Here is a 27,852-nt window from a genome sequence, read left to right on the forward strand (position 1 = left end):
TTACTTTGGATGATTTTTTATTTTGCATTTCATATATTATCCAGTTTCACATTCTCACAGGATCAGCAATTACAACAGCCTCCTCGTCTCCCAAGTCTGAAAACGGCAAGACAGCCACAGCTGCGGCCAAAGGCAATGCACTGATGTGCACACGAAACAAAAAATTGCACAATTTTTCCTTCATTTTTCTTAAACTAACGGCTGACGCTAAGGCTCACTGCTGGAGAACGGAAACCCTTTTCTTCTTCATGCCTCAAACTAAAACGTTAAACTTATCTGACAGGGCGGACAAGGTCTCTTCAATAATTAATTGCACACACACACGAAAAATCCTTCATGTTGCATAAATATTTTGTTACACAGGGTACAAAAATACTTTCACTTTTTGGTTGGTTTTGAAGTTTGGAAACCATGAGGCACCATGGCAGGGGTGGGGTGCGCCGCAGAGAGGTAAGCGAAACTGGGCAGAGAAAGGGTTTTCTTAATGGCTGTTGGCTCCTCTGAGGGGGAGGAAGCAGAGGACCCCAACTTGAAATGACCAAGAAAACGCTCGGTCTTGGCTGGGCAGTCCTTCCTGTTCAGCCTGGAAGTGTGTGGGGTGGTGGAGGCCGCCAGCCGCAGGGCGGAACTGGCTGCAGGGCTTGGTCCTCACTGAAGCAGGGTGGGTGCAGGGGAGGCGGGTGTGGGGAGAGGGACCGGGAATGATGCACCATTAGTGGCCAGGACTTGTTGCTATGGTGACACAATGTGAGAACAAACTGTACACTCACATATATACAAGTTTACGTGTCTTAATTCATGCCAGGAAAACATGCAAAATTAAACGCCTCATTTCTTTGAGGTGGGGCTACGGAAGCAAATTTGGACTGGAGGTCAGGCCTTGCTCAGTCCCAGTGAGACCTCCGAGCTGGGTCTGGGTGTCCCAGTGAGAAGGCCCCTGAATCCTGCTGTGAGGCCTTGGAGCAGGGCTTTGGGGCAGGACAGGGCTGAGGAAAAGGAGAGAAAGGAAACAGAGTCCACTGAGTCAGGCTTAAAATTCACAGTCTTTGGAGGGAAACGGCAGCTCTGCACGGGCCACCTGGGGGCAGTGGAAGCTCAGGGTGGCTCCCTCCCCAGTGAGGCGGGCGGGGGCTTCGAGCTGTGGTGACCAGACCTGGAGGGAGGGGAAAGAGGTGGCCATGAGCAGATGCATGGGACTGGAGCTGAACCCAGGGCCTCCCCTTGCGAGGAGGCTGCAAGATAGGGGGTGGGGGGCAGGGTGGGAGGAGAGGGGAAAACCAGCCAGAGTGCCCCAGGCGCAAGCTCAGGTTGGGGTAGCACCAGCGAGCTCCTGGACTCAGGCAGAGGAACCACAGCCCTGCAGGGAGCCAGGCTCTAAGACACTTTCCATCCCAGGCCTCTGAGCCAGCACTTACTGAAGAACTAACAGAACTGACGATATTTCCATCCTTGCTGGGTGGTATCAGAGGAAGGGTACCAGCGCACCTGCAAGAGAAGCCAACGTCAGGAGCTAGCTGTGCAGTCCCTTCACTTGATGGGGGAGCCTGGGAAACATGGCCTTCAGTGCCCCTGTCGGAGTCCTGGTTCTGTCACTGACGGCGGAGGTAAGGCCAGTTACTCACCTCTGGGCGTCAGTTTCTTCATCCTGAAAATGGGAGCGCGCCACCTGACCTGCCTCCTCTGCAGGACAGAGGTTCAAATGAGAGAAGGGTTACGAAGGCGTTCACGCTCCACTGAGCCCGACTGTACCGGGTGGAGTGCTGGCAGCCGCGGGCACCGGCCCAGCAGTCTGCCCTTCCCCCTTAACCGGGAGAGTGCAGAATTCCTAACATCAGGAGAATGCACCTAACACATTTTTGCTCAACTTCTTTGAGTCTCAGTGTCCTCAACAGCTACAGGATGGAGATGATTAAAAGTCACAGGGTATCCACGAGGATCAGATAAGACAGAATGTAAAAACACATTAGAAACCAAAGTCAGTGTGGTCTCCAAGGGGCAGGACTCCCAGAAGTTGGTCCTGTCCTTGCAGGACCCAAGGAAGTCACAGACAAGACCCAGCTGATGCTCCCCGCCCCCGCCGCTGCCCCCGCCGCTGCCCCGGTTCAGCTTCTCCACCACCCCCACCCCCGTTCCCTTCATTACAAGCCTCCTAACTTAAGAGATCTGTAACCTACCAGCTGAGCCCTCTAGTAGGAGCCTGGCAGCTACCTCAACCCTGGTACTTGCTAGAAGGCCCCACAGAGCAATGGCCCCAAAGCAGGATTCCCAGAGACAGGCCAGGAAATGACATGCACTCCATTCCCCATGGGCCAGTCGTCCGGACGGTGAGCCATGCTGGGTGCCAAGCCAGGCCGCCTGCCCTGGTTACAGACAGCACGTCCGCCTAGGCCTGACCCGTGGCCACCTGGGAGGGATGGCAGCAGGGCATCACAGGGCCCCGAGTGAGGGGGTGGGAAGAGAACTCAGAGATGGGAGCCGGGGTTCTCTTAGGAAAGAAAGGGATGGCACAGGAGAGCCGATGAGGAAACCAAGTAGCAGCTGGGCATACAGACAACCCTCTTGAAGCTCCAGCAGTGAGACCCAGTTACCCACTTGGCTGCCAGAAATCCCTGCCTCTGTAAGTAGCGAAGATATCGAGCAATGCCAGGCTATCTGGTGGCTGATGAAAGCTTCCTGAGAACTTGCTCCTGTGCCCCCTCCAAATTCTAGGTGCTGTTTTGTACAGCGCAGGACTCTGACCACCCCGTGTTCAGCAGGAAGTCGGCAGCTGGTTACTCTGAGATGCCAGGACACTTGGCACATAGCAGGACCAGGGCCTAGGCCACCTGACCAATGTCGGGATGGCCCCTGGGCTCCAAGGATGTGGCACTGCTGTCATCAGCACACAGTTGACCCCGGGCTGCCAGGACCACCTTGATTAAGCCCCACACCACACAGAAAGGGTCAAGAGCCTCTTTGAGCCATCCAGCCTCAGAGGCCACCTTATTTTCTCTCATGTCTTCTAAACATCTGGAAGCAGTTCCCTCCCTTCCTGGCTGACAGCTGAGTGGGAGGAAGCCTCTCCTCCCCTTTGCCGAGCCGTGGGCTGCCCTCTCAGCTGCAAGCCCGGCTGGACACCAGAGCTCATTCCCTAAGAGAGGGACAATGAGGAAACCAGCACCGCTGCCACCGGACAAGGCTGCGGCCGGTCCAGCTCAGGGAAGCCTTAGTGGACCCTGACCACCGCACTTCACCCAGCCTCCAGATGGAGCAGCCCCATGGCAAGGAAGCGCCTGATAGGTTGGGTGCCCTGCAGGGCTGGACAAGGGGAGAGCATCGGACGAGAGTGGGAGGGACCCTGGAGGCCTCCGACCTGCCCTCCTCCAACACCGGCTGCTTAGGGGCCCCCACAACAAGCCTGCTCCATCCAGCCCCACCCTCTCCACTAGGTGCTGCGGCTTGGGCTCCAGAGCAGCAGCTTTCCCTCCAGCCTGAGATGAGCCACTGCCTTCTTGGGGAGGAAGTAGGGGAAAGCCCTAATTTCTGAGCTCGGGATGGTCGTGCAACCCAACTAGACAGAACGTACTTGGAGGGCTGCATTTCCACTCTCCTCAAGATGCCTGGGACAGGCCAGTGGTCCAAGTTCTCTAAAGAAGCACGGTCTCTTCCTGCCCTAGCTCAGAACAAGACCCCAGGCCCAGGGATCACGGCCAGCACAGCAGGGAGCAAGTGGCCAGTCCCCTGTCAGGGCCTCCACTTGTTCACAGGGGGGTTGGGGGTCCTAAGAGGCCACCCCACAGGGACAGCCCATGGGCATCTAGAATGGCTACAGCTCCAAGAGGGGCAGCACCCAAACAAAGGAGTTGGGGGCACACGGTCCTCTCTCAGACCCTCAGACTGACTGAGAAGATACACCAAAAAGTGGGCAAAGGGATGAACCCACACAAGAAGAAATAGAAACAGCCAGCAAATAAGGGAGCCTCACTCATCACAAAGTCAAAACAATACAATTAACTCACACTGGCAAGTCTACACTCTGACCTTGCAATAGTTCTAGGAATTTATGATAAGGAAAGCAAGCAGGACAGGTGCCCAGAGAAGTGTGAACAAGGGCATCCATGGCAGCACAGCCTAACAGAGCAAAAGAAAATTGTGTAAACAACCTCACTGCCATCTACAGGGAGGTAGACACACTTATACATTGGTAGGCTAGCCAGGCATCCAGAATGTAGACCTATACTTACTGACATGGAAGCATGTCCTAATATTTAAGTTTTAAAAAGATTAAATGTGTAATTTTTGTAAAAGGTTCATACCCATGGATTTACTTATACACCTGTGTCCAACTACCTACCAAGTCTAAGGACTAAACGTAGTGATATTTTGGGGAGCAGGATGATAAGCAAAGGCAAAAAAGAGAAAAAAACCTTGTCTTTTTCTTCCCATGAATGCAGACCTCTAATAGCTGATGTTTACGAAGCACCTGGCATGTGCCAGATGCTGGTCTAAGTAGTTTTCATACACTAAGTTCATTTAATCCTCAGAAAAGCCCTATAAAGTTGATGTTATTATCATTTCCATTAAACAGATAAGAAAATAGAGGCAGGGGAATGCGTGTAACTTTAAGGTCATCAGTAAGTGGCTGAGCCAGTGTAAGGGGGGGCAAAGGGCTGCATTGAAAGACCCCCATACCCTCAGGTCGAAATGGAAAAAGAAGTCCAAACTGGGAGGACCCTGGGGTGCAAGGGGACATGCAGAATCCCTGCTTTTAGGCCACCATCTTCATGTACCAGACCCCAGTGTACCCCTGCCACCCTTACCCTCTGAAAGGAGAAGATTCTATCAAGAGGATCAGAAGGTCCAGCAAGACAGCCTTGTTCCGAGATAGAGCAGGACTGAACCATCTCCAAGCCCCTTTCTTCCTGCAGCTCTCATCCCTGCAGCCACATGAGGATGCCTCGCTCAGGCCGAGCTACTGGCAAAGGGCATGAGGTCAGGATGCATACGGAGGGGTACGGAAAGGAAGGACCGGTTTCCATCCCCTCTTGTCTATCAGCTGCTGCCTTTTCTCCAAGTCACCTCCTTGCCCCCAGGCGCAGAGAAACGCAGCTACTGGTCCTCTGGGTTCAGAATAACCTCCTGGGCTTCCCTGGTGGCACAGTGGTTGAGAGTCCGCCTGCCGATGGAGGGGACATGGGTTCGTGCCCCGGTCTGGGAAGATCTCACACGCCGCGGAGCGGCTGGGCCCGTGAGCCATGGCCACTGAGCCTGCGCATCTGGAGCCTGTGCTCCACAACGGGAGAGGCCACAGCAGTGAGAGGCCCACGTACCGCAAAAAAAAAAAAAAAAAGAAATAACTTCCTGAGGATCACCAGGGTCCACCTCCTTCATTTAGGCATTTTCAGCCTCCACCTCTGGGGCAGTACTATCGGGGGCATGGAGGGGGCTCTTGGAAGGAAAAGAGAGAGTGATACTACTTTGAAAATGCTTTCATGCCTATTACTACATTTGGTCCTAACAGTGTGTTTTACTGTCGAGGAAACGACTATCCAGAGAACTCAAGTAGCAGGACAGAACTAGTCACCACCTGATCCAATCGCTTGTCATCGGGCTGCCTCCCGAAAAAAGTCACTATCCTTTGAGGGGGCCTGCATCCCCTTCCCAGGGAGACCAGAAGACAGGAACTCAGGCACAGTGAGGCCTCCAGCCTCAGAGAGGACCTGGAGGGAACTAGACAATAATGACATTAAATAATAAGCATGTAGGGCTCCCTCTATGCTAATAGGCTACCAACCACCCTCTAAAGTAGCTACGACGATCATCATACCACAAAGAAATCGAGACACAGAGAGATCAAGGAACTTGCCCAAGGTCACACAGGGGTTGAAAGAGAGAGCCAGGACTTGGACCAAGGTAGCTGGACGGCAGTTGGACAGCCACAGGGCGTGGGGAGGGAGGGAGGAAGCTGGAAAGGAAGACAAGAGGAGGGCACACAGTCCTGTGTATGAAGCTTAGGGAGCCGCAGCAGCACACCCCTCCCAGCCGGCTGGGGGGCCGCCCCAAAAAGGGCAGAGACATCGCTCCTGAATAATCTGACATCCTGACTGTCCCTGGCTCCCAACCTCCGCCTCACACTGTCACGGCCTAGCGTCTCAGAGCAGACGGGGTAGAACCTCTCCATCCGATCTGGTCCTGCCCTCTCGTTTTACAGATGGGGACAACACGGAGGCCCAGAGGTGAAGTCACTTGCTGAAGGTCAGGTGGCACAGCTGGGATCAGAGGACTCACAGGGCCCCTGCAGTTAAACTCCCCTCTTGGCGGGGAGCACCAGCTGCCTTCCACACTCCGCCGGGTCACAGAGGACTGCCTTCACTCACCACAGAACTGGTCTGCGGTTAAGTCCCCCAAATGCTGCCCTAGAGAGGAAGAGCCTCGCCGCCTCCCTACGCCGATCAATTTTCCAGCTGTCTGTGGTGTGCCGCCGGGTGAGTGCCAAGCGGAACCATGCGGCTGCCCTCGGTACAAGCCAAGTTGCCGTGGCCGGGGGAACGCCTTGCGAGGGTGGCAGTCAGGGAATCTGAACCTTCCACCTTGGAACTGGGCGAACCCAGGTCACTAAGCCCTTCAGAGGGATGGACACGCACTTGACCCTCCCACTGGCAGAGCTGCCCACTCCTCCTGCCTCAGCTTCTAGTTTCTGGGAACTCTCCCTCCTGGCTTCTCACAACCTTTAACTCCTCGTCCCCTTCTACTGCCCCAGCCAGGAGACCTCCGTTCTCTCCCTCTCAGCAGCCAGGTCGCTCTTCACGAGCCTCAGCTCTCGGTCACTTCACTGACGAGAGGCCCAGGTGGGCTCGCCGCTCACCGCGGCCCTCCCACGCTGCCCCGGCGGTGCCCTGTCACTGCCGCGCAGAGGCCTGGCTGTAATCTGCGAGGTGCTTGTGCCCCTCTCGGGCACCTGGTGTGGCATTCGGCAAGCACAGAGCCCTCCCAGCTCAGCCGTGCCCTCTCCACCTCTCCCCTAGAAGCGCTGGCTGCATCTTTCCCGCCCCAGCCCAGCTCACAATGCAGGGTGCCCACGTTCCCTGAACAAAAGAGCAAACACTCACTGGGCACCCCGGATGTTCCAGGTACAATTCTAGCCCCTCACACGGCTTAACATTTAATTCTCACAACAACCTGAGGCAGAGACTACTATTCTTATCTTTCCAGATGAGTGAAAAAGAACAACCCAGACACAGAAACCTTTCAGAGCTTTCTGAAGTTCACAAAGACAGGAGGAAGCAGAGGCAGGCGGCCTGACTCCGGTGACCACACTCAGGTCTGTCACCACAGGCAGAATCGGCACAGCCTGCCCGCGCGAGTCCAGGGGGCAGTGGACCCACGGTGGGTCTCTCACACTTCGCATTTGCAGTGTATCCTCGCTGCGGCCTCACAGCTTATCCTCTCCTTCCCCTCTGTGGGACCCCAAACCCCAAAGGTACTGTTGTTACAAGACAGCAGTTCTGCAGCAGCTCTGGGGACCTGGGTGGCCCGTGGCCGGGTAGGAATGAAGCCTGGCCAACTCAGAGCCTTTGTTCTCCCATTTCCTACTTCTCCCCCCGACAGGCTTACCTGAGCATGTAGGGCGGCGGCGGCAGCAGCAGTGGCGGCTGGGTAGGTAAACGCAGCATGTGAGATGGCTGGGGTCAGCTCTGTGGTGTACAGAGGGTAGGGGGCCCAGGCCTCTGGGGATGCGGGGATCAGAGCGGCCCCCATCAGGTCATCTGCGACGGGAGACAACAGCCCCCCTTGTCAGAACGCGGGTCCCCCTTTGCGCCACCCCATTCCAAACAGAGAAGGGGACCCAGCACTATCACTGAGCATAAGCTCCCTTCTCAGGCTCCCCTGAAGGATCCCAAGACTGGGAAAGAAGCCATGGTAACTTGGCCAGGCTTGGTGAGCATCCTGTCTGCTTCAAGAAGCCCTCAGATGGGTCTCTGCTCATCCCAACCAAGAGGGGGCTTCAGGGAAGCTGGGCGACACCGACAGCTCAGGAGCTCAGTCTGAGGTCCAGCAAAGGCTGCAGGGGAGGAAGGAAGCATGGGACCCACAGGGATGGGTAATGGTGGATGCAAGAAGCTCCTGGAAAAGGGGCGGGCAGGCAGGACTGATGCCCTCAGTGATGCCCTCTGCACGCAACTCCATCCACGAGGGCCCCCCAGCTCTGCCAGGTAAAGGGCAGCAGATGGCCACTCTGAGTGCCACTCACAGGGGTCTCGTGCGATGAAGTGTGCTCCTAGGGCGGGGTGAGCGTTGGTGGGATTTGGTGTAGCCAGTAGCTTGTTCTTGGCCATCTTGGTGTTGGCTTTGGCAAACTCTAGCCTCAGGGTCTGAGGGTTCTCAGGATCAAAGCGAATACCCTACGTGAGAAGGAAAGGAAGGGAAAGGTGTTACACTGTAGGACCCAGCCTGTCCACTGCAGTGGGGACGGAAGGGCCCCAGAAATGATTCAGCCTGAAAGACTCGCCCACACGGGGGCCAAGACAGAGGACACACTGCTCGGGTCTTGTGAGTAGTGACGTGTGGCACAGACAGTGCAGCCAGAGACTCTGCCCCAGGCTGCTGGGGAAGGTACATCTGTGGGCCCTTTCCTTGGGCGTGGAGTGGGGGAAGGTTTGCAGAAGACGGAACAGGAATACCCATTGCCTAGAAGTCTGTGGGTCAGAGAAAGGCCTGTTCTCTGTCTACTCACGTTCAATGCATTCTTGGCCGCTTCTGCTCCTGCCCGGCTGTCAAAGATCACAAAACCAACAGGCTAGTAGGAAAAAGAGAGAAACCCTTGCATCTCTCCCAACACTCCATCTCCCCTTCAAGCATACAAAACAAAACAACAAAGAACAAAAAATATATATAATTATATATGGACAAGAATTATATATTTTTGGTTTGGGGCACTAAAACTCTCTCATCCAGGTACCACATTCTGGGAAACAATGCCAATACAGCTTTATTCCACTGCATTAAACATCACCCTTTCAGTAAAAGTCTTTTTTTTTTAAATGTATGCAGGTAATTAAGAGTAAGTTCTAGTGTTTTCCCCAGCACGAAAGGGGACACTAATGTATCAAGGGCATGGAAAGGCTTCAGGTTCAATCAAGGGGCAACAGGTTTTTTTTTAATATATATATATATAAATTTATTTATTTTATTTATTTATTTATTTTTGGCTGCGTTGGGTCTTCGTTGCTGCACACGGGCTTCCTCTAGTTGTGGCGAGCGGGGGCTACTCTTCGTTGCGGTGCACGGGCTTCTCATTGCGGTGGCTTCTCTTGTTGTGGAGCACGGGCTCTAGGCACACGGGGTTCAGTAGTTGTGTCACACGGGCTCTAGAGTGCAGGCTCAGTAGTTTTGGCCCACGGGATTAGTTGTTCCGCAGCATGTGGGATCTTCCCGGACCAGGGCTCCAACCCATGTCCCCAGCATTGGCAAGAGGATTCTTAACTACTGCGCCACCAGGGAAGTCCCATAAACTTGTTGCCCCGGGCTTCCCTGGTGGTGCAGTGGTGAAGAATCCGCCTGCCAATGCAGGGGACACGGGTTCGAGCCCTGGTCCGGGAAGATCCCACATGCCGCGGAGCAACTAAGCCCGTGCACCACAACTACTGAGCCTGTGCTCTAGAGCCCGCAAGCCACAACTACTGAGCCCACATGCCTAGAGCCCGTGCTCCACAACAAGAGAAGCCACCGCAATGAGAAGCCTGTGCACCGCAACGAAGAGTAGCCCCCGCTCGCCGCAACTAGAGAAAGCCGAGGCACAGCAACGAAGACCCAATGCAGCCTGCCTATCTATCTATCTATCTATCTATTTATTTAAAAGGGCGGGGCACGGGTTGGGAACAACAGGTTTAAAACTTCTCCAACTTCATTTTGCCAAGGCTCAGTCCAGTCCCCAAATGGCTCCTGAAGGCTCTGAGCCTGGGACTCCTGGCATCAGGAACCAGAGCACAGCCACAACCTCTATGGTCCTCAGCCTCTGGGTCCCACTGTGGCTTCTCAAGGGCCAGAGAGGGAGGACCAGGAGCTGACTGGTAAGAAGAGGGGACCTATGGAGGCTACTCTTTTGTCAGCCCAGGACAGGATAGGGGTGACAGGGGGCAGGTCTCAGGTGCCAGATGCCTCAAGACTGAGGAAAAGAGAACAGGCTCAGTTCCAATTTCAGCAGTCGGTCTGGGCTGGGAGGAAGAAAAACCTTGGAGGGCTTCCCTGGTGGCGCAGTGGTTGAGAGTCCGCCTGCCAATGCAGGGGACACGGGTTCGTGCCCCGGTCTGGGAAGATCTCACACGCCGCGGAGCGGCTGGCCCGTGAGACATGGCCACTGAGCCTCCGCGTCCGGAGCCTGTGCTCCGCAACAGGAGAGGCCACAACAGTGAGAGGCCCGCGTACCGCAAAAAAAAAAAGAAAAAAAAAAGAAAAAGAAAAACCTTGGAGAGAAATTACCTGTCTCGATGTGAGCTTGATCAGGGACCCTTCATACCCCTGCAGAGAGAGGTGGTCATTAACAGGAAGGTCGGAAGCCTCTGTTGTGCTACCCTGGCCAACCCCCCAGCCCTGCCTTTCCCCAGCTCACACTCTTCTCCCCCCAAAGGTGACCCACTCTGATCTCACCACCGCTGAGTGCCCTCAGTCTTTGTGTCCCGTATCACACGGCCTAGCACATGGGATGGCCATCATGCGGTAGCATTCATCATTTCATGTGGAAACTCCCCTTTGCTCCCCTAGCCTGTCATCTGGAAGCACAGACCTCACCTTTTTAAGTTTTCTTATCTGCAAATTGAAAATGCTATGCTGAATCTCAAAGATTCCTTATACGGCAAAGTCTACTGAGATTCTACTGTCTCCACTATACAGATGAGAAATCGGAGGATCAGAAAGGCTAAGCAATTGACAGAAAGCAACATATGAGTTAGCAGAACCGGGACAGAGAACCAGGTCTGCCATCACATTTCTAGTTTTCCTGCTGCCCAATCCAGGTCTGCTATTCATTCCTGATGCTTCTCCTCCATCCTAGGCTCTGCCCATGGGTGGCTGGGTCCAGACTCACCTTGAACGGCCTGAAGAGCAGGTAGAGTTCTCTGGGTTTAATATCCACAGGGAGCCCACTGACGAACAGTGTCCGGACCTGGGGAAGAGACCACAGTGGTCAGGGCCAGGCCGACAGAAGAACAAGGATGATGGCTCTTCCTTCAGGAAGGAACTGGAATCCTTCCAGGGCTGAAGGAAGAATTCAGGATTTCCTGAGCCTGAGGCTCATTTGGAGGCTGAGGCAAATGAGCACCCAGTTTCACAGCATTTAACTTTTCAAAACCCTTTCCGGGGGTTTCCCTGGTGGCGCAGTGGTTGAGAGTCCGCCTGCCGATGCAGGGGACATGGGTTCATGCCCCGGTCTGGGAAGATCCCACATGCCGCGGAGCGGCTGGGCCCGTGAGCCATGGCCGCTGAGCCTGCGTGTCCGGAGCCTGTGCTCCGCAATGGGAGAGGCCACACCAGTGAGAGGCCTGCGTACCGCAAAAAAAAAAAAAAAAAACCCTTTCTGGACCCCTTCCTTTCCCTGGGTTCACCCTGCAGGTGTCACATCAAGCACTAGCTGAGCACTTCTGCGCAGACTGTCTGTTGCCAAACAGCCTCAAGGAGAGAGTCCTGTTTAACAAGACAGATGAAGGACCCCTTTGAGACTTGAAGAAAGCTATGGTGTCTTACCTCCAAAAAATGCACAAGTAGAAACGTATATATATTTCAGAATATTCCCATGGACTCCTGGTAGAAAGGCTCCGTCTGGTCTAGCGGGGAGGCAAAGATGTAAACTCTGTGCCTTGGAGCGATTTCATCAGAGGGCCCAGCACTTTCACATCCATCTCCTCCTGCTTCCCACGCTAGATGTAGGCTCTTCAGTGGCCGGCAATGTATTATATTCTTGCTTCTCTGCCCAGCTCTTGGCATGGTGCTGGTACTAAATGTTTACTGAATAAGGGACTTGGGGAAGGAGTCAGAGATGGAACAATGGTGCTGGGTTTTGAAGAATGTGTAGGATCTTGCCAACTTCAAGTGAGGCAGAGGATGGTGTAAGTTATGAGCCTTGCCCTCAACAAAGTTACAAGTTGGCACTGAAGCCAGGTCTAGACACCAGGTGTCCATCCTGTGACTCCTGCCAAACCCGACCTCCCAAACAGTGGGTGAGGTCCAGGAGAGGGCTGGCGGGAACACTTCCCTAAATCACCACTGCTGGTTAAATGCTGCTGGCCTCCAATGCTCAACTAGTGAGGCCAGATCAGCCAATAATTATAATGGGAGAAGGAGGATTTTCCATAGTGTAGATCCATTAAAAATACATCTTGAAACTGTGCTTTCTGAGTAACGAAAAATCCAAAAGAGCAGAGCTTCCCCACACACTTGACTCCTTTTTTTTTTTTTTGGCTGCCTGGCTTTGAGGATCTTAGTTCCCCGACCACGGATGGAACCCTTGCCCTCAGCAGTGAAAGCGCAGAGTCCTAACCACTGAACCGCCAGGGAATTCCCCTGACTCCTGTTTCAAGTCGCATGTCATACCACTAAGCCAAACGTAAGTCTTCTCAACTTGTCACTGCCGACTTAAGAACAAGTTCACATGCCTCAGCCCACCCAACACGTGGCTATTCTTGAAAACATTTAGTGGGCCACATCCCCCCCCAGAGGCACCAAAGAACTTCTTCCATGCTCTAGTGATGGCCTGCTGAAGGAACTGAGGCAACAGCCTTCTTGGAGACAATGGCTTGAATCAGGAACCCAGGGCAGTCAGGCAAAGTTACACACACACACACACACACACTCACTCTCTCTCTCTCTCTCTCTCTCTCTCTCTCTCTCTCTCTCTCTCCAATGAACACACATGTCAACAACAGAGCCAGGAGTGGCAAAGGAAACCAGCCCCCATAGCTGCCCGTAACAAGTGTCGCCACCCCTAGCCACAAAGGAATAACTCCAAGCCCATGGCTGATAAAATAGGTAAGGACAGCTTCTTCTCTCACATGAGTTTTCACCAAGAAGCAAACTCAGGAGAATTCCGTGCCAGTTAGGACACCTCCACCCCCTCTGGTGATGCCTTTCCTCGCCACACACACTTCTGCTCCTGGGCCTGGGGTAAAGGTTCTGTACATCTCACAGCCCTTGGCAGCTGTGTCCCTATACACGCAGCTCTCAAGCACTGCCCTGTCCCAGAAGTATATAGGAGAAACTGGACAGCCCAGGCTCCAGAGTGGGCTGAATTGAGTTCCTGGACTCCAGAGGGCAGCCATCCTCTACACCCCTCTGCCCTTTGATGGAAGGCCTTTCATTTACATGTAAACCCCCAAATAGAAGTGCCTCGCTCAGGTCATGCAGCTTGTTTTTTAAAGGCAGCAGACCTGGGACTTAAAACCCAGGTCTCCCTCCCAACTACTCACCCAGGCTGGTAGAGATGATGCTTGCTTTTTGGTGCCAGGACTTGGGCGCCCAGCCCACCACAGAAGATGGACTGAAAGAGTACAAGCCAGCCAGGGCCCTGCTGGATCGGCCTGGACCAGTGCTACTCCCTCCTCCCTGGGATGAGGGGATGTGCTTTGGGTCAAAGATGCAAAGCCAGAGCCTCCCACAGAAACCTCTGCCTCAGTTCTCCCCAGGGGCCACCCATTTCACCCCGGCTAATTTTAAACCCTTCCTCAAATGGCTCCTTTCTGGCCAGACCTCCCCAGAGGCCCCCTTAAATAGAAAGTTCTCAGCACAAAGCTTCCTGCTTAGCGGAGGGGAGGGGAGTGAGTATAGGGGAACTTTCCCTCATTCCCAGCTCAGATTCTGGTTCCCAGCCTTCTCTGGGCCAGATGACTCTTTTCCCTGGCTTCCCATCTTTTAGATTCTAAAGGCTACAATACAGGTTGCATCCTGTGCCTGGTCATTCCTTAGGAAACAAGCTGACATCAAGGCAGTTATGGGTTAGGCGGTGGGTCCCCGTCTGCCAGTTCACAGACCCTTTGCTGGGAGGCTAAGTCACAGGAAGCCTGACCTGAATGCTCTCCTTGGTTCTTACTTGACCCTGGACACCCTGGCAGATGACATGCCCTCTGCCTATCACCCTGTGCAGACATGGAAACTGAAGCCCAGAAAGGGCTCAGGCAAGCCTGGCTCAGCAAGGAGCAAAGCTGGGTAAGACCCAGGAACACTGATTCAGCCATCTGTGCCATTCTTCTGGCTGTGGGGACAGAGGCAGCCACACCTGGGCAGCCTCGTTAGCCCCATGGATGGGTAAAGTGCTGCCACACATCCGTTCAGTAGCCAGTCCCTTCTCTGGGTGCCTGTTTAGAATGATGGCAAAGCTGGAGTGACAGGAAGTATGAGCTTAGCAGGCTGGCCGGACACATGTAGAGAGAACAAGAGTTTCCAGAGCCCACCTACCCACCACGCTACTTCCAACTCCATCAGGTCCTGCCCCGGCCCACAGACTCCGGGTCCCCGAGAAGCACCCACACAGGGCATGGCAGCTGCTCACACTGCCCCTCAGACCACCCCTTTCTCATTCCTTAACTGAAGGGCATCCATCCCTCAGGTCCCTCTATTTCCTCACCCCTCTTTCCTTCCTCTGAAGTCTTCCGGGGCCCTTAGGACGCCTTGTCTTTCACTGGTCCCACCATCTGAGCTCACCTGGACTCTAAAACCCAGAGATAGGAGGCAAGTCTCAAAACTTTCCTGTCCTCCAAGGTGCCTAGAGCCAGGCATCTCAACATCTGAGACCTCCCCCGTCTCTACACACCTCAGTCCCTCCAAAGAAGGGACTCACAGCCAGAATGTGGTCCAGGGTGGAAGAGTGATGCCATAAATGGGAAAGGCTTTGGTTAGTTAGACCGGAGTTTGCATCCCAGCTTTATTCATGGCTTGGTGAAGCTGCTTCATCTCTCTGAATGTCAACTTCTTTATCTGTACAACACGGGTACCCTCTACCTCCAGGATGAAGAGCACACTTTATGCCCAGCACACAGGAGAGGCTCAACCATATGCTTGTTCACTTCAGGGTCCCGTAATCTCAACACTGACCTGCACAAAAACCTCACCTATCAGGTACCGCAAGCCATTTAGTTATAAGGTTGCCTAGTGAGGCTGGGTCAGGTCCAGATCAGCCTGGAGCTGGGAACACAGGTGAGACAACCTTACGCGGTCGCTGGATTCTTTAGTGTTCCTCTTCCCCAGGGAGGCCATGAATGAGGTGGAAGGCACCGTGGAGATCAACTAGTTAAACACCCTCATTTTACAGATGACGGGGGGCTTCCCTGGTGGCACAGTGGTTAGGGATCCGCCTGCCAGTACAGGGGACACAGGTTTCGAGCCCTGGTCCGGGAAGATCCCACATGCCACAGAGCAACTAAGCCTGTGCGCCACAACTACTGAGCCTGCGCTCTAGAGCCCACGAGCCACAACTACTGAGCCCATGAGCCACAACTACTGGAGCCTGCATGCCTAGAACCCGTGCTCCACAGCAAGAGAAGATGAGAAGCCCACACACCGCAACCAAGAGTAGCCCCTGCTCGCCGCAACTAGAGAAAGCCCGCACGCAGCAACAAAGAACCAACACAGCCATAAATAAATAAATACATACATACATACATACTGATGAGGGAACTGAGGCTCAGAATAGGAAGGTGACAAGGCAATCTAATTGCACAGTCGGGATCCTTAGGGATGGCAGGGACAGAGACATGTGGTTACTTCTGCAAGGCCTGGCCAATGAGTCCTGTGTCCCAGGCCAACACTGGCAACCACTCTTCCCATGCCCCTTGCTGGTGCCAGCCTCACAGCAATAGGGTGCAACATTCAGCAGAGAGGTTGGGCGCAGACAAGTATTCAGGGACCAACCACCACTGATGTCAAGATGGAAAGATCAGCCAAAGATCCCACCGCCTATTCCACAAGTTTACTACAAGAATTCAACATGAAACTATTTTAAGGTACTTGGAGGAAGCATAAGGGGTGGCTCACACAATCCCAGGCTGCTAGAAGGAACCAAACTTGTTTACCTAGGCCCTTCTTCCATACACTCACTCTTTCTCCAAAAGCATCCACACAACCCAAGAGAATATCTCCCTCCTGCCCTGAAACATTGAAAGCAACCACGGTCCTGTTAAAATGGTCATCTTCATGGCAAGTACCAGCAGACTGTGCTGGACCACAGCCATGTCCCTGGCACAGATGGAAGGCAAGTTTGGAACAGGCTGGAGAAGGTACTGGGGAGAGGTGGAAAAAGGATAGGGAATCCTCTGGAATTCCCTGGCAGTCCAGTAGTTAGGACTTGGCGCTTTCACTGCCATGGTCCTGGGGTCAATCCCTGGTCGGGGAACAAAGATCCCACAAGCTGCGCAGCAAAAAAAAAAAAAAAAAAAAAAAGGGATGGGGAATCCTTAGAGGCCAGTAAGAGAAGACACATGTTGAGGAACCCACTGGAAGCACCGAATTCAACATGGACAAGGAACTTGGCCAGAGATGTGTCCCCCATACAGGACATCGCAGACATGGTGTGTAGCCTTCATGATGGTCAGGAGCAGACTTGGCCTCGTTGGAGGCCCCAGCCAGTGCCAGGCCTGCCTAGGGCAACAAACTGGCCTTCAGCACAACGGTGTCCCTGGACAGCAAAGCTTGGGGACTCCTGAGGCTGCTCGTCCCTCAAGCAAGCCCTTCTGCCTATCCTTCCCTGGGGGTGCTGGGAACAAGAGGGTGGGAGAGTCCAGCCCCTTCTAGGAAGTCCACACCACAGGCTATCACTGGTGGGCAGGCTTCCTGGGGTTGGCTAGGTATTTGCTGTGTGATCGTGGGCCCTTTTCCTCCAGCTACTGCTGGGCCTCGAGTGCCTGGGGCTCCCAACGACCTCTTGCCCTGCTCCTCCTTCCTCCACCACGGGAGGCCACCCATCTCATTCCCAGTGCTCCGGGGAGGGGCAGAGAAGGGCACAGGAAGTGGTGGGCCCCATCCTCAGCCTTATTCTTGAGGCCCCTGGGGAGGTAACACCCCCTTCAAGGAGCCTCTCCAGCACCTTCTGTAATCCCAGCAGGACAGAGGACCCGAGCCCCCGGGGGGTGCAGCCCTTTCCCTCAGTGAAAACTACAGCCCTCCCCAGCCCAGAGGGAAGACAACTTTTTAGAGAGAAGTAGGAAGAAGGTGCTCTGACAAACTCATTCCTGTTTGTGTGTCAGTAATGATCTTCCTTCAGACAAACAAACCAACAGTTGTTTACAGATCTTCAGAAAAAATGAAAGTAAACAGAAGCCTCCAGGAGCAAGGTGACAGTGATAGCCAAGGCATCAGCCTAATAGCAGAAATTCAGGCTTCTGCCTAAAAGGCTTTGAGACAGGACTCGACCTCTTTCCATCAGCCCAGATGGACATCTCTCTCAGCCTGGACACCCGCACAGGCACACCTGTCATTCCAGTGCCCCCAGGCCAAGGCCAGCTCCCTCAACTGTGGCTGCTTAGAGGTCTCTGTCCTCCTCTGGGCACACACAGAGCCCAGCACATGGGGGCCCTGCAGAAGTCAAGGGAAGGGAGCTGTGGGGGGGAGGCGGGGCAGGGGGTGTTCCCCCCAGAGGAAAGCCTCCGTGTGGGACAGGACTGGGGTGTGGGGACCGAGGGGCCACACCACGAGGCCCTCCCTCCCTAGTGGGGGGACACCACACTCAATCAGCCCAGGCTGGGGCCTGGCCACTCTCCACCTTCATACCGAGAATTGAACACTCAACTTCTCAGGCAACGGTGGCAGCAGGATATTGTGGCTCAGAGGATGAGCACCGTAAATACCAGTTTTTATTAGAGACGGAAGGGGTAAACACTGCTGTCAAAAACAGTCGTATGTCCATGGATATTAAACCCCCTACGCTTTAACTCCAAAGGACAACCGCAGCCTCCTTCCAAACCCCAGCCCTGTACTCTCCAAGACAGCACCCTGGACTTGGACTCCAGGGACCTCCCGTCCGGGGCGCAAAGGATGCTGAGGTAGGAAAACATCAGGGCCATCCCCACCCTTCCCCCACTCCCAAATAAATCCCAGCGGTCCACCAGAAACACTCCCCACTAGGAGACAACTCCTGCCTTCTAGGTGAATCTCTGCCTCACAAGGCTAAGAAACTGACTCTGGGCAATAGAAACATCGTACCAAAGAGATAAAAATGATTTGAAAATTGATTCTTCGTGGCAGTCCAACATCGCTGAAGTTAGAATTCAATCTGGAAAGGGAACTGTTTCAACCAACCACTTCATCAAAATGTTCAAGGAACTCGCTTGCTTTGAACCCTGCCTCTTCTTCGCTGCTTAGCATGGGGAGCCCTGCTGGTGTCATCTGGGTGGAAAACACCCCTTACAAAAGTGGGTGGGGGAGGAGGGAAATCCAAACAGGGAAAAACAAGCCTCTCATGAGCCCCTCCCACATCCTTCCCCAATTCCCAGCCCTCTCCAGGAACCGAAATGCAGAACATCTGAGCTGGAAGAAACCTTATTTTTAGCTGAGGTCCAGTGAGTTGCTCGAAGTCACGGAGCATATCAGAAGCAGCCCCAGTGTCCCCAGGTGCCCGGCTCACAAGTCAATGCTCTTTTGCAGACCTTGATCTCACACCACCAACCCACTCAGTGGGGGTCAGCCTTCGGTGCCCAGAACAAGTGACCTTCAGCTTCTGAGCTAAGAGGGCAGCAACAGTCCTTAGCAGAAGGTTGACCGGGGGTGCATGGGGTTCCACTGGATGATCCCATGGCTAGTCCTAAACAGTTAGGTATAGGGAAGTCAAAGGGAAGACTGACAAGACTGCCAACTCCCAGAGCAGCCTTGTGCAGCGGGGAAGGGGTGGGGGGAGAGCAGGGCCCCTCACAGCCCCAGGAAGCCCCGAGTGCAAACAGAAGCCCAAGCCACCCCATCTCAGTGTCCCACTACCGCCCCACCAGCCAGATCATGGGAGTTTATGAGCTGCAGCCTGCGTTATATAAAGCTTGCAGCTTTCCTGCTGTAAAGATACTGAAGGTCCTTTTTAAACTTGTACGAGCCATCATCACGCCCAGTTCGGCTCTGGCTTCCGCAAGGGGAAAAGGGTCATTGAGAACCAAGACACAGGACTCAGGCTCAGCCTCCTGCTCAGACAACAGACCAGCCACAGAAACAAAAGAAAAAGAGCCTCAAAGCAATTGTTGAGGAGCCCGATGGAAGTCCCAGTCCTGCCACCAGCCAGGCAAGTGGCTTCGTGGCCTTCACCACTGCCTCAGCAATAAAGAGGAGGGGTGGACTCGCCTCAGGGCCCTTCACACTCTGACCTTCCAAGAAACCAGGGAAGTGGGAGAACGGGATGGAGTCTCAGAGTCATGCTCGGGTACTGTCCTCCATGGGCTCAGAGCTCCAGTGCTTTCGTTTTGCCCACAAGACAGCAAAGAAAGCAGTAAAGAAGGGGCAGAGGTTGAGAGGGTGAGAAAGCAGGATGTCAGAAGCCAGACCCCTGGGGTTTGAGAGGGGTCTCTCTGCTGGGGCAATACCGGAGCTGCCAAACAGAAACCTCAGAGCAAGTCACTGTACCTCTGCAGAGATCTCAGCGGCCTGGCCTTTTTCTTCTGTATACATATGTAGGGGGCGGGGTGAGCGCTGGGTTCTGCCTGGGTCCTGTGCTTAGGCTTGGCACTGGCAGGTCGCTCTTACGCCTCCCCGGGGAAAGAAGTCCCTCTCAGTGGGGCCACTTGACGAGAGGTGGATGGAATGTGGTGACATGGCCCGCAGACCCAGGACTTATAAGGGCTGAACAAGGACACAGGGAAAAAGAGCAAGCAGATACAGCCAGACAGTACAGCAAGCAGATACAAACACACATGCTCCCAGAACGCCAGCACCTCCTGTTTCCCCCAAGGAGCTCTGGGCTGCTCAGCTCCCAGGCTAGGACAGCGCCCAGTCTCCCTCCAAGCAGTGCCCCCCTAGGACACCGCCATCGTCATCACGGTCTGACCTGGTGGGGAGAAGTCCAGGTTTAGGGGCTGTTCCACAGTGTTTTGCCTGCCCCTGCCCCTGCTAATTCCAGCCCCAAATCACATTACCAGGGCTTGGCTCTAAGGCCCCACGCTGGGCAGCACTTTGTAGTTTCCACTTCTTTCACACCTACCATCGGGCGTGTGAGCCTGACAGGCCTCTGAGGTAACAGGCAGAGTGGTACAGGCCCATTTTACAGTTGAGGAAACCAGCTCAGGAGTTAGGTGCCTGGCCAGCCACTGGCAGAGCTGGGGGTCAAGTCCAAGTTGCCTAGGAAGTTGGGGCTCTTCCTTTAGGGCCTGCAATGTGCCCTAGAGCTCCACCTGTGTGTGTGTAGGGGCGGGAGGAACTAAGCTGGATTAAATAAGGCTTCGGACCTTATACTGCAAGCTACTTCTACCCCCAGGAAGGGAAGGCTTCACATCTTGGGAACACACCTGGTCAAAGCCTGCTGCGAGCCCTGCGCTCCACCTCATTAGGGAACCCAACCAAATAGCGTGAACTGTGCTATGCAGACTCCTTGCGACTAGGCTGCCTGGAGGCAGGGTGGGGGTGGGGTGGGCGGCCTGCTTTCCACTTGGTTCCAGACAGAGCCAGGGACAAGGCTTTCAGAGGCAACTCAGAAAGACAGGCTCAAGCTGGGACAAAGTGAGAGAGTGGCAAATGTAAAACAGATAGCTAGTGGGAAGCAGCCGCATCGCACAGGGAGATCAGCATGGTGCTTTGTGACCACCCAGAGGCGTGGGATAGGGAGGGTGGGAGGGAGATGCAAGAGGGTGGGGATATGGGGATATATGTAAATGTATAGCTGATCCACTTTGTTACACAGCAGAAACTAACAGACCATTGTGAAGCAATTATACTCCAATAAAGATGTTAAAAAAAGAAAGAAAGAAAGACAGGCTCACAGGGTCTCCAGCATGAAGCTTCTGGGCAAGGCTCCCTTCCCTCCTGAGCCATTAGCCTCCCCTGTCCCTCCTACTGCTGTGTGGTCAGCCAATGTCAATCTATTGCCTGACCCTGTGGCTGGCAAAGGTTGCAGTTGTCACCACTGCTATATGCTACCCCATAGATTCAAGGCGTTGTCCTAGGGGAATCCCACGCACTTCCCCTAGCTCCAAAATCAATACCTCCAACCCTTAAACCAAGTGATGTTAATCCAGTGTGAACACACGGCACCGTGCACGTGAACACAAAGTGCAGAGCACGCCACACCTGTGCACCACCTGACTGAGGCAGATGAAGTCTGACGAGAGATGCTTCCCAAAGGGACACTCCTGTTGGGAGAGGGTCTCTGTTCAGGGATGGAAACTACTTCTAGGAGCTAGATTCCGGTTTAGAGCTCCTCTGTCACCAACACAGAAGAACCCCTCCATCCCAAGTTGTGCCCGCATATGGCTACAATTACACATAAGAACAGGTACCAGTCTGGGTGGAAGCTCTTCACAGCCTTGATCACAACAAAGGTTCCCCAAACTGGTCTCAGGTCCTATTCCAATAATTTCTTCTGACCTCTCTCAGTTAAAGCCCAAAACTCACTTGGGAAGGGGTAGGTTGGCTAACCACAAAAAGGAGGTGGGGGCTTCCCTGGTGGCACAGTGGTTGAGAGTCCGCCTGCCAATGCAGGGGACACGGGTTCGTGCCCCGGTCCGGGAGGATCCCACATGCTGCGGAGCGGCTGGGCCCGTGAGCCATGGCCGCTGAGCCTGCGCGTCTGGAGCCTGTGCTCCGCGACGGGAGAGGCCACAACAGTGAGAGGCCCGCATACCGCAAAAAAAACCCAAAAAACAAAAAACAACAAAAAACACGGAGGTAGGGACCCCTGACACTCATACCATGGGGTCGTCCAGGTCAGACCCTGCCCTTTCTCCCTGAGGGTCCTAGGCCTGTTCAGAACTATACGGGTGGCCTTGATGACTTGTGACAGCCAAGAGCCTTTCCTCAGTAGGCTGTAAATGACTGAAGGCCATGACAGATGGGCCAAGGCAGACCCTCCCACTACACCCAGCTCCTACTATATTCTGGAGGCGCCTGGCATGGATGGATCCACCAGTGGACTCTTCAGGAATGGAGGACCCAACGATCTTGCCATCTGTCTAGCCTCAGGTAATCTTATTCTTTCCATCCAAGGACGGAATAGAGAAAAAAGCAGAAAGCAAGGAGGCCATGCTGGTCCCTGGGCAGGCAGTAGATGGGGTTCGGCAAAGGAAGCTTCGTGGGTTGTCTGCAGTTCCCACCTCACAGCAGCATGGTTTCTGAAGTATGGGAGATGGGCTCTGCCCCACGGCCTCACAGCTTTGCCTGGGGTGTGAGGACCCCTCTGAGGCAGCCATGGTCAGGGGACGGCAGAGGAACTGACAAGGCATCATATGTTTCTGCTGGGCTTCCCTGGTGGCGCAGTGGTTGAGAGTCCGCCTGCCGATGCAGGGGACACGGGTTCGTGCCCCGGTCCGGGAAGATCCCACATGCCACGGAGCGGCTGGGCCCGTGAGCCATGGCCGCTGAGCCTGCGCGTCCGGAGCCTGTGCTCCGCAACAGGAGAGGCCACCACAGTGAGAGGTCCGCGTACTGCAAAAAAAATGTTGCTGCTACCCAAAATCAATGGCTGAGCAGAGGCTGCTCAGGTGCTGCCAGAACCTAGCACTCTAGCTCAGGTCTGGGTAACCAGAGATGGGTGGCCTTGGACCAGGAGCTTAGCACTCAGGGCAGGTGGGAGGACTCCTTTCCTCTACCTCTCAGGACTGTCTGGAGAACCAGTGGGATAAATGGGTGGAGAGCATGAAAGCAGAGCAAAGCATCCCGCAGTTCATGTGTTGCCTCTAGTTACAGTACTCGCCAGACTCCTCCCCCAGCCCCACCCCAGAGATGGAGATGAGAAATCAGAATGTCCAAACACTGAATGATATTTAAAAGTTGGTTCTTACTGGGGCAAACTAGCCAGGCTGCCCACTTACAAGGGAGGAGGAGATAAGGAGACCCAAGAGAATGCCCCCCCAAAACGACAGGCAGTCACTTTAGAGTAAGTACCATTTTTTTAATTAAGATGCCCAAAGCAACAGGGAATCAAGGGTGGGGGTGGGGTGTGAAGGCAGTCAGCCCCAGCCCAGGCTACAAGGTGGATGTACTGTCTGTAGAGAATTCACTTGTTCTGGTTTTTATCACCATGCAATAACAATTCTAAACATTATCTGTGATAAAATGCTCCTCCTGCAGGGGCTGACAGCTCCCACCATCCAGTCTTGGGATGCCACCAACCCAAAGAGAACTAGCCTGGAGCCAGTCACTGAGCTTCTACTTGGGACCCTGTCATCACCTAAAGCTCAGCCCTAAAAAACTTGAGTTGCAGATCCTCTCCCCTCCCCACTCCCAAGTCTCATCCAAACCCCCAATATAAAACAGAACAGTGGGTATAGTATGTTGTTAAGAGCAAACTCTGGGTCCAAACCCCAACCTACCCAATTATTAGCTACATGAAAGTTATTTAACCTCTCTGTGTCTCAGTTTCCTCACTTATAAAGTAGTAATAAGTACTTCACAGTGCTGTTGTGGAAGTTAAATGAGTTAAAACGGTAAAGTGCTCAAAACAATGCCTGGTACAAAGACTATGTATGGGTTTACTAAGCATAGTACAGCCTTACCATTAGGTTATTTGAGCAGAGAAGACACATCCACAACAACCCCCAGGGAGGAGGGGAGTCTGATCTATCAGAATCTGTCTGGATCTACCTACTTGGGTCCTGTTTCCAGGTAAAAGCCCGGAAGTATAGATGCCTCCCTCCCCTTATACCAAAAAAAAGTCTGCAGACAGAGCACCAAGATGTCCCAGATTCTGTCAAATATTTCTGATGGCAGAGAAAAGGGGCAGTGCCCAAGTCACACACTGGACCCTGAAATTCCTTCACTCATTTGAGTGCTAACCTTGGCCATCCTGCCAGGGGCCAGGGACCTAGCTAGATCCTCAGAGACCCCTAGAGGACACATGATGGACCCTGGGGTACCAGACGTGCAAGAAGCGATCTTGGTCCAGCTTTGGTGGATGCCATGGACAGGCAAAGATGGGGACGGAGGGCAGTGAGGGGCCAAGATGCTCAGGTCAAGCTGTAGCTCCCTTAGCTACCGTTAATCCCTGCCTTTCTAGAGCTTACCATTAGGTTGGCATAAAACTTCTTTAACTCTTAGAAACTTGAACCCCACTCCCCACCCCAAGATTCCAAACACCACCCTCCTCTCAGGGGGCCCCCAACGAGTCATTACTGTAACTTAACACTGCCTTGTATTAAAATATGTCTCCATTTTCAAAATAAAATATTCTTTCAAACCACATATACCCTTCCCCAGAAACACTGTAACTCTCCAGCCATCTATCAAGAATCACTAAGACAGGAGATGCTTGAATCTGGGATTGGGCAACAGCAGAGGCAAGCCTGCCCTGAGCAGGGCTCGGGTGCTGTACCGCCTCACCTTCTGGAGCTCAGGCACCAGCCAAGACGCACCTCGGGGTGGGGGGTATGGCCTCTAGATTGAAAGGGACACGTAGCTGTTCCCCTTAACTCCTCGCTGCCCTCCTTAGTTTTCAAAGGGTTAAAGGGTTAGAAGTTTTCAAACACATCTTCTTCTCAAGTAGCAGAAAAATGCCAATTTCGTCCCAAGCCTGCATGATCTCAGGCTGTTCATAACGTGGCCTCCAATATTACTGCAACATAGCAAATTCCTGGTAGTCACCCAAACAAGCCATGTGGCTCCACAATCCACCCCCCACTTTTATACAAGCTATTCCCTCTTCTTGGAATGCCTTTTCCATCCCTACTGGTCTAACCACCTCCTACTCAGCCGCATCTCAGGGAGGGCTGACCTCTAACTTCTTCCTTGGCTTCCTAGGTTTGCTTTAGCTAATCTCCAAGAGCCAGCCTGGGTAAACCATGAGAGTAAACCACCACTGCTAATGCGGATTTCCCCAATGGTGGCTCTTGGGGGTTGCAGAACTGCCTACCTAGGGGGCATCTAAGCTAAAGAGAATAAGTCTAGTTCCTGCTCAAACCACCAATCCAAGATGGAACCCTGGCTGAAGAGCTCTTGGCCCACTGTTCAGAAAGCTAATGAGGAGAAGGGGCCGATTCTTGTGCTTACCTGACCAGAGCAGACGCTGGGCTCCAAGAAATCACTGGGGCCCTTAGTCTTAGACCTCTGTTAAACAGGAGCCCATGCTCCCCACCCTCCCCACACCAGTTGCACTGAACTCCCTGAAGCACTACAGGGCTGTAGCCCACCTCTGCCCACAAGGAGGGAGAGCAGGGATTCCACTTCTTGATGATTCTGCCCTCTCTCTCAAAAAGCTAGTTAGAAAAAAGTGACCAATACCTCAAACGATTCCTCCAAGACTTTAGACTGGCCACGTGGTTCACCCTTCCCATTTCAAACGGGTGGGTCTGAGGGTCTCTTCGGCGAGGTAAGTCCCTGCTGAAGTCAACCCTCTAGCAGAAGTGGTTCCGGGTCCTTGCCCAGCTTCACAGGAGAGGGCTTCCCTCCCTCAATTTCAGCAGAGACCACACACACCCTAGCAACCCTGTCAGCCTCCCCCAACTCTCAGGGGAGATTCTGAACAACCAGGTAGAGTCAGGATGGGGTCCCCAAAGCCAAGGGCCTGTCAGCATCAAGGTCCAAGAAGGACAAGGACTTTAGGAGCCAAAAGAACCCCAGCCCACTAGAGCCCACACCACACTCGTGGACATATGTCAGGCCTTCCTTCGCCACTCTTCAGAGTGAAGGGTTGTAGATTCCTCCTTTCCTTCCCCACAGAAAGCGGGATCTAGACCTAGATTCTCAAGCTGTCATGCCATTGGTGGACTGGGGCTGGCAGCAGGCCTCTGAATTGCTGAGTGGGAACTGGCAGTGTGACCCTCCCACCATCCCTCCCACAGTGAGGAGCCCAGCCCAGCCCGTGGGCCAGTGCCGCCATTCTGCACCAAACCTATAGCACGGCGGGCGGGCACCCGCCACTGGATAGGAGGGAGGCAGCAACGCCAGCCCCCATCAGGGGCTCTGCGGTTTCTCCCCCAGACCAAGGGGAAGGGAGCTCAGGGTGGATAACTGGCCCTTGGTTTCCTGGGCAAGAGCATGCCAGGGCGCGGCAGGAAGGGTCTAGGGTCTCTTGGCCCTAGAGTGACACAGCAGAGGCCCCTTCAGAGAGAGAGCTGCGAAGGCTGCCCCCTTTCCACACGTTTTTGTCTCTTCGGGCCGAGCTTCTGGTCTCCATTCACTGATAAGCTTAAGGCTATATCCACCCCCCCACACACACACACCCTCCCGGATTTTGCCACATCCAATTAACCACCCAGCTGTTGGTGATTGCACGAAGCCGCCCCAGACTCCCTCCTCTTAGCACATGGCCGGTGGACATTCCTAGCAGAATCCCACTAGGGCCAGCTTTGGGGTCCTGGCTTGTCTGCCACGGCAAAACCCGAGAGACGAGAACTGGGAACTGAGTGTCTTTAGGCATCTCCTTCCCAACTCAGTCAGCTGACATCTTTGCCAAAGCCCAAGCTCTGGGGCCGTGAAGAAAGCCGTCTACCCCCATGACTACAACTCTAGCGAACCAAGGTGCCGCGCGGCCGGCCCAGACCTCCAAGGTCACGGGGAGGGGTCAGGGCGGAAAGTACAAGGGAGTGTGGGTGCCGCCCGCCCGCCGTGCTAATCCCGCTCAGTTCCTCCCAGCCGAGGCGGGAGTCCCGGCCACGCGGGAGGAGCGCCTCGGAAGAGGGCAGCGAGCGGGGCGGAGTGGAGAACGAAGGACGCGCGGGCAGCAGGCGTGGGGCGGACACGGCGCAGCTCGCCCACCGCGGGACGCACTGACGGCCGCCGGCGCACGGCCGGCCCCGAGCCTGGGAGGGCGGGGAGACAATGCCCGCCCGGCGGGGTAGTCCAGGCCGCACGCCCCCGCCCGCCGGACACGGGCTGCTCCTCCCCGGCCGAAGGGCAACGGCGGAAAGGCGCCGGGAGCGACTGCCAGATCGCGCGCGGCGTCCCGCGCGCCCCGTCCCCCGCCCACCTCCGCGTGTACTTCACCCAACAAGTCCCGGGGGCGCAGACCCACCTCCTCCTCCAGGGTGCCGCTGGAGCCCGAGCCCGTGCCGGTGCCCGTGCTGGTGCCGTGCTCGCCGTCCGGCTTCAGGTTGCTCATGGTGCGGGGGGGTGGGGTGGGGGTGGCTAGGGGAAGGGAACGCGGAGGGCTAGCGCGGCGCCCGGCCCCGGCGAGGAGGTGGGAAGGGGCGAGGTGAGCGGTGCGCTCCGGGGGTGAGGGGCTGGGTGGCGGTGGGGAGCGCGCGGGGCGGTGAGAGGGGCAGCCGCAGCGTCGGGCTGGGGTCACATCAAGTTTGGCGGGTGCAGGAGGCGGGGAGGGGGTGCGGCGGGGGAGGCACTGGGAACCGGAGCCGAGCCGGAGCGGCCGCCGCCTCCGCCTTTTCACTGCGACCCGCGAGTGCGCCCGTGGCGGCGGCGGCGGCGGCGGCGGCGGCAGCGGGGGGCGGGCGCCGGGGGAGGGGGCGGGCGCCGGGCGGCGGCGGGGGGCGGGGGCCGGAACCGGCCTCAGCTGGGGCCCGGCCAGCCCCCTCCCCCTCCCTCTCCGCGGTCTCCCGGGGAACGCGCAGCCAATCCCCGCCGCCCGCTGCGGGCTCGCCCCGGCCCGGGCCGCGGCGCGCCAGTCTCCGGTGGGGCTTTTCCCTTCTCTCCCTCGTCCTTTCTCTCCCTCTCTCTTTCCCCTTTCCCTTCTCCACGGAGAGTTTTTAAACTTTGATGAACTCACCCAGCGAACTTTCTTAAAGGGGCCGCGCACACCGCGCCGTCCCAGCCCGCCGGAGG

The 27,852-nt window shown here is 54.9% G+C and overlaps 1 protein-coding gene and 1 long non-coding RNA gene across 3 annotated transcripts in view; one reads left to right on the forward strand and one right to left on the reverse strand.

Annotated features, from left to right (window-relative positions):
- Positions 1–27,487, reverse strand: RBPMS2 (RNA binding protein, mRNA processing factor 2). Of its 2 annotated transcripts, none has more exons than XM_082618400.1 (8): positions 27,089–27,487; positions 11,063–11,140; positions 10,459–10,497; positions 8,714–8,776; positions 8,231–8,381; positions 7,594–7,745; positions 1,416–1,485; positions 1–1,153 (listed from the first exon to the last, which is right to left on the reverse strand). In XM_082618400.1, the coding sequence occupies exons 1-7, from the start codon at positions 27,173–27,175 to the stop codon at positions 1,423–1,425; spliced, it is 633 nt and encodes a 210-aa protein (XP_082474526.1). In that variant the 5' UTR covers positions 27,176–27,487; the 3' UTR covers positions 1–1,153; positions 1,416–1,422. The 2 variants fall into 2 exon arrangements, with proteins under 2 accessions (XP_082474526.1, XP_082474525.1); XM_082618399.1 differs by having other exon boundaries at positions 1–986; positions 27,089–27,289.
- LOC309802662 overlaps positions 26,975–27,852 on the forward strand; it is a 39,643-nt gene continuing 38,765 nt past the window's right edge. The window contains exon 1 of the long non-coding RNA XR_014293848.1: positions 26,975–27,166. This is a non-coding gene — a long non-coding RNA (uncharacterized lncRNA). The remainder of the gene's footprint in view (positions 27,167–27,852) is intronic.

The sequence above is a fragment of the Mesoplodon mirus genome (genome assembly GCF_964341445.2).
Source record: "Mesoplodon mirus genome assembly, chromosome: 4".
Lineage (NCBI taxonomy): Eukaryota > Metazoa > Chordata > Mammalia > Artiodactyla > Ziphiidae > Mesoplodon > Mesoplodon mirus.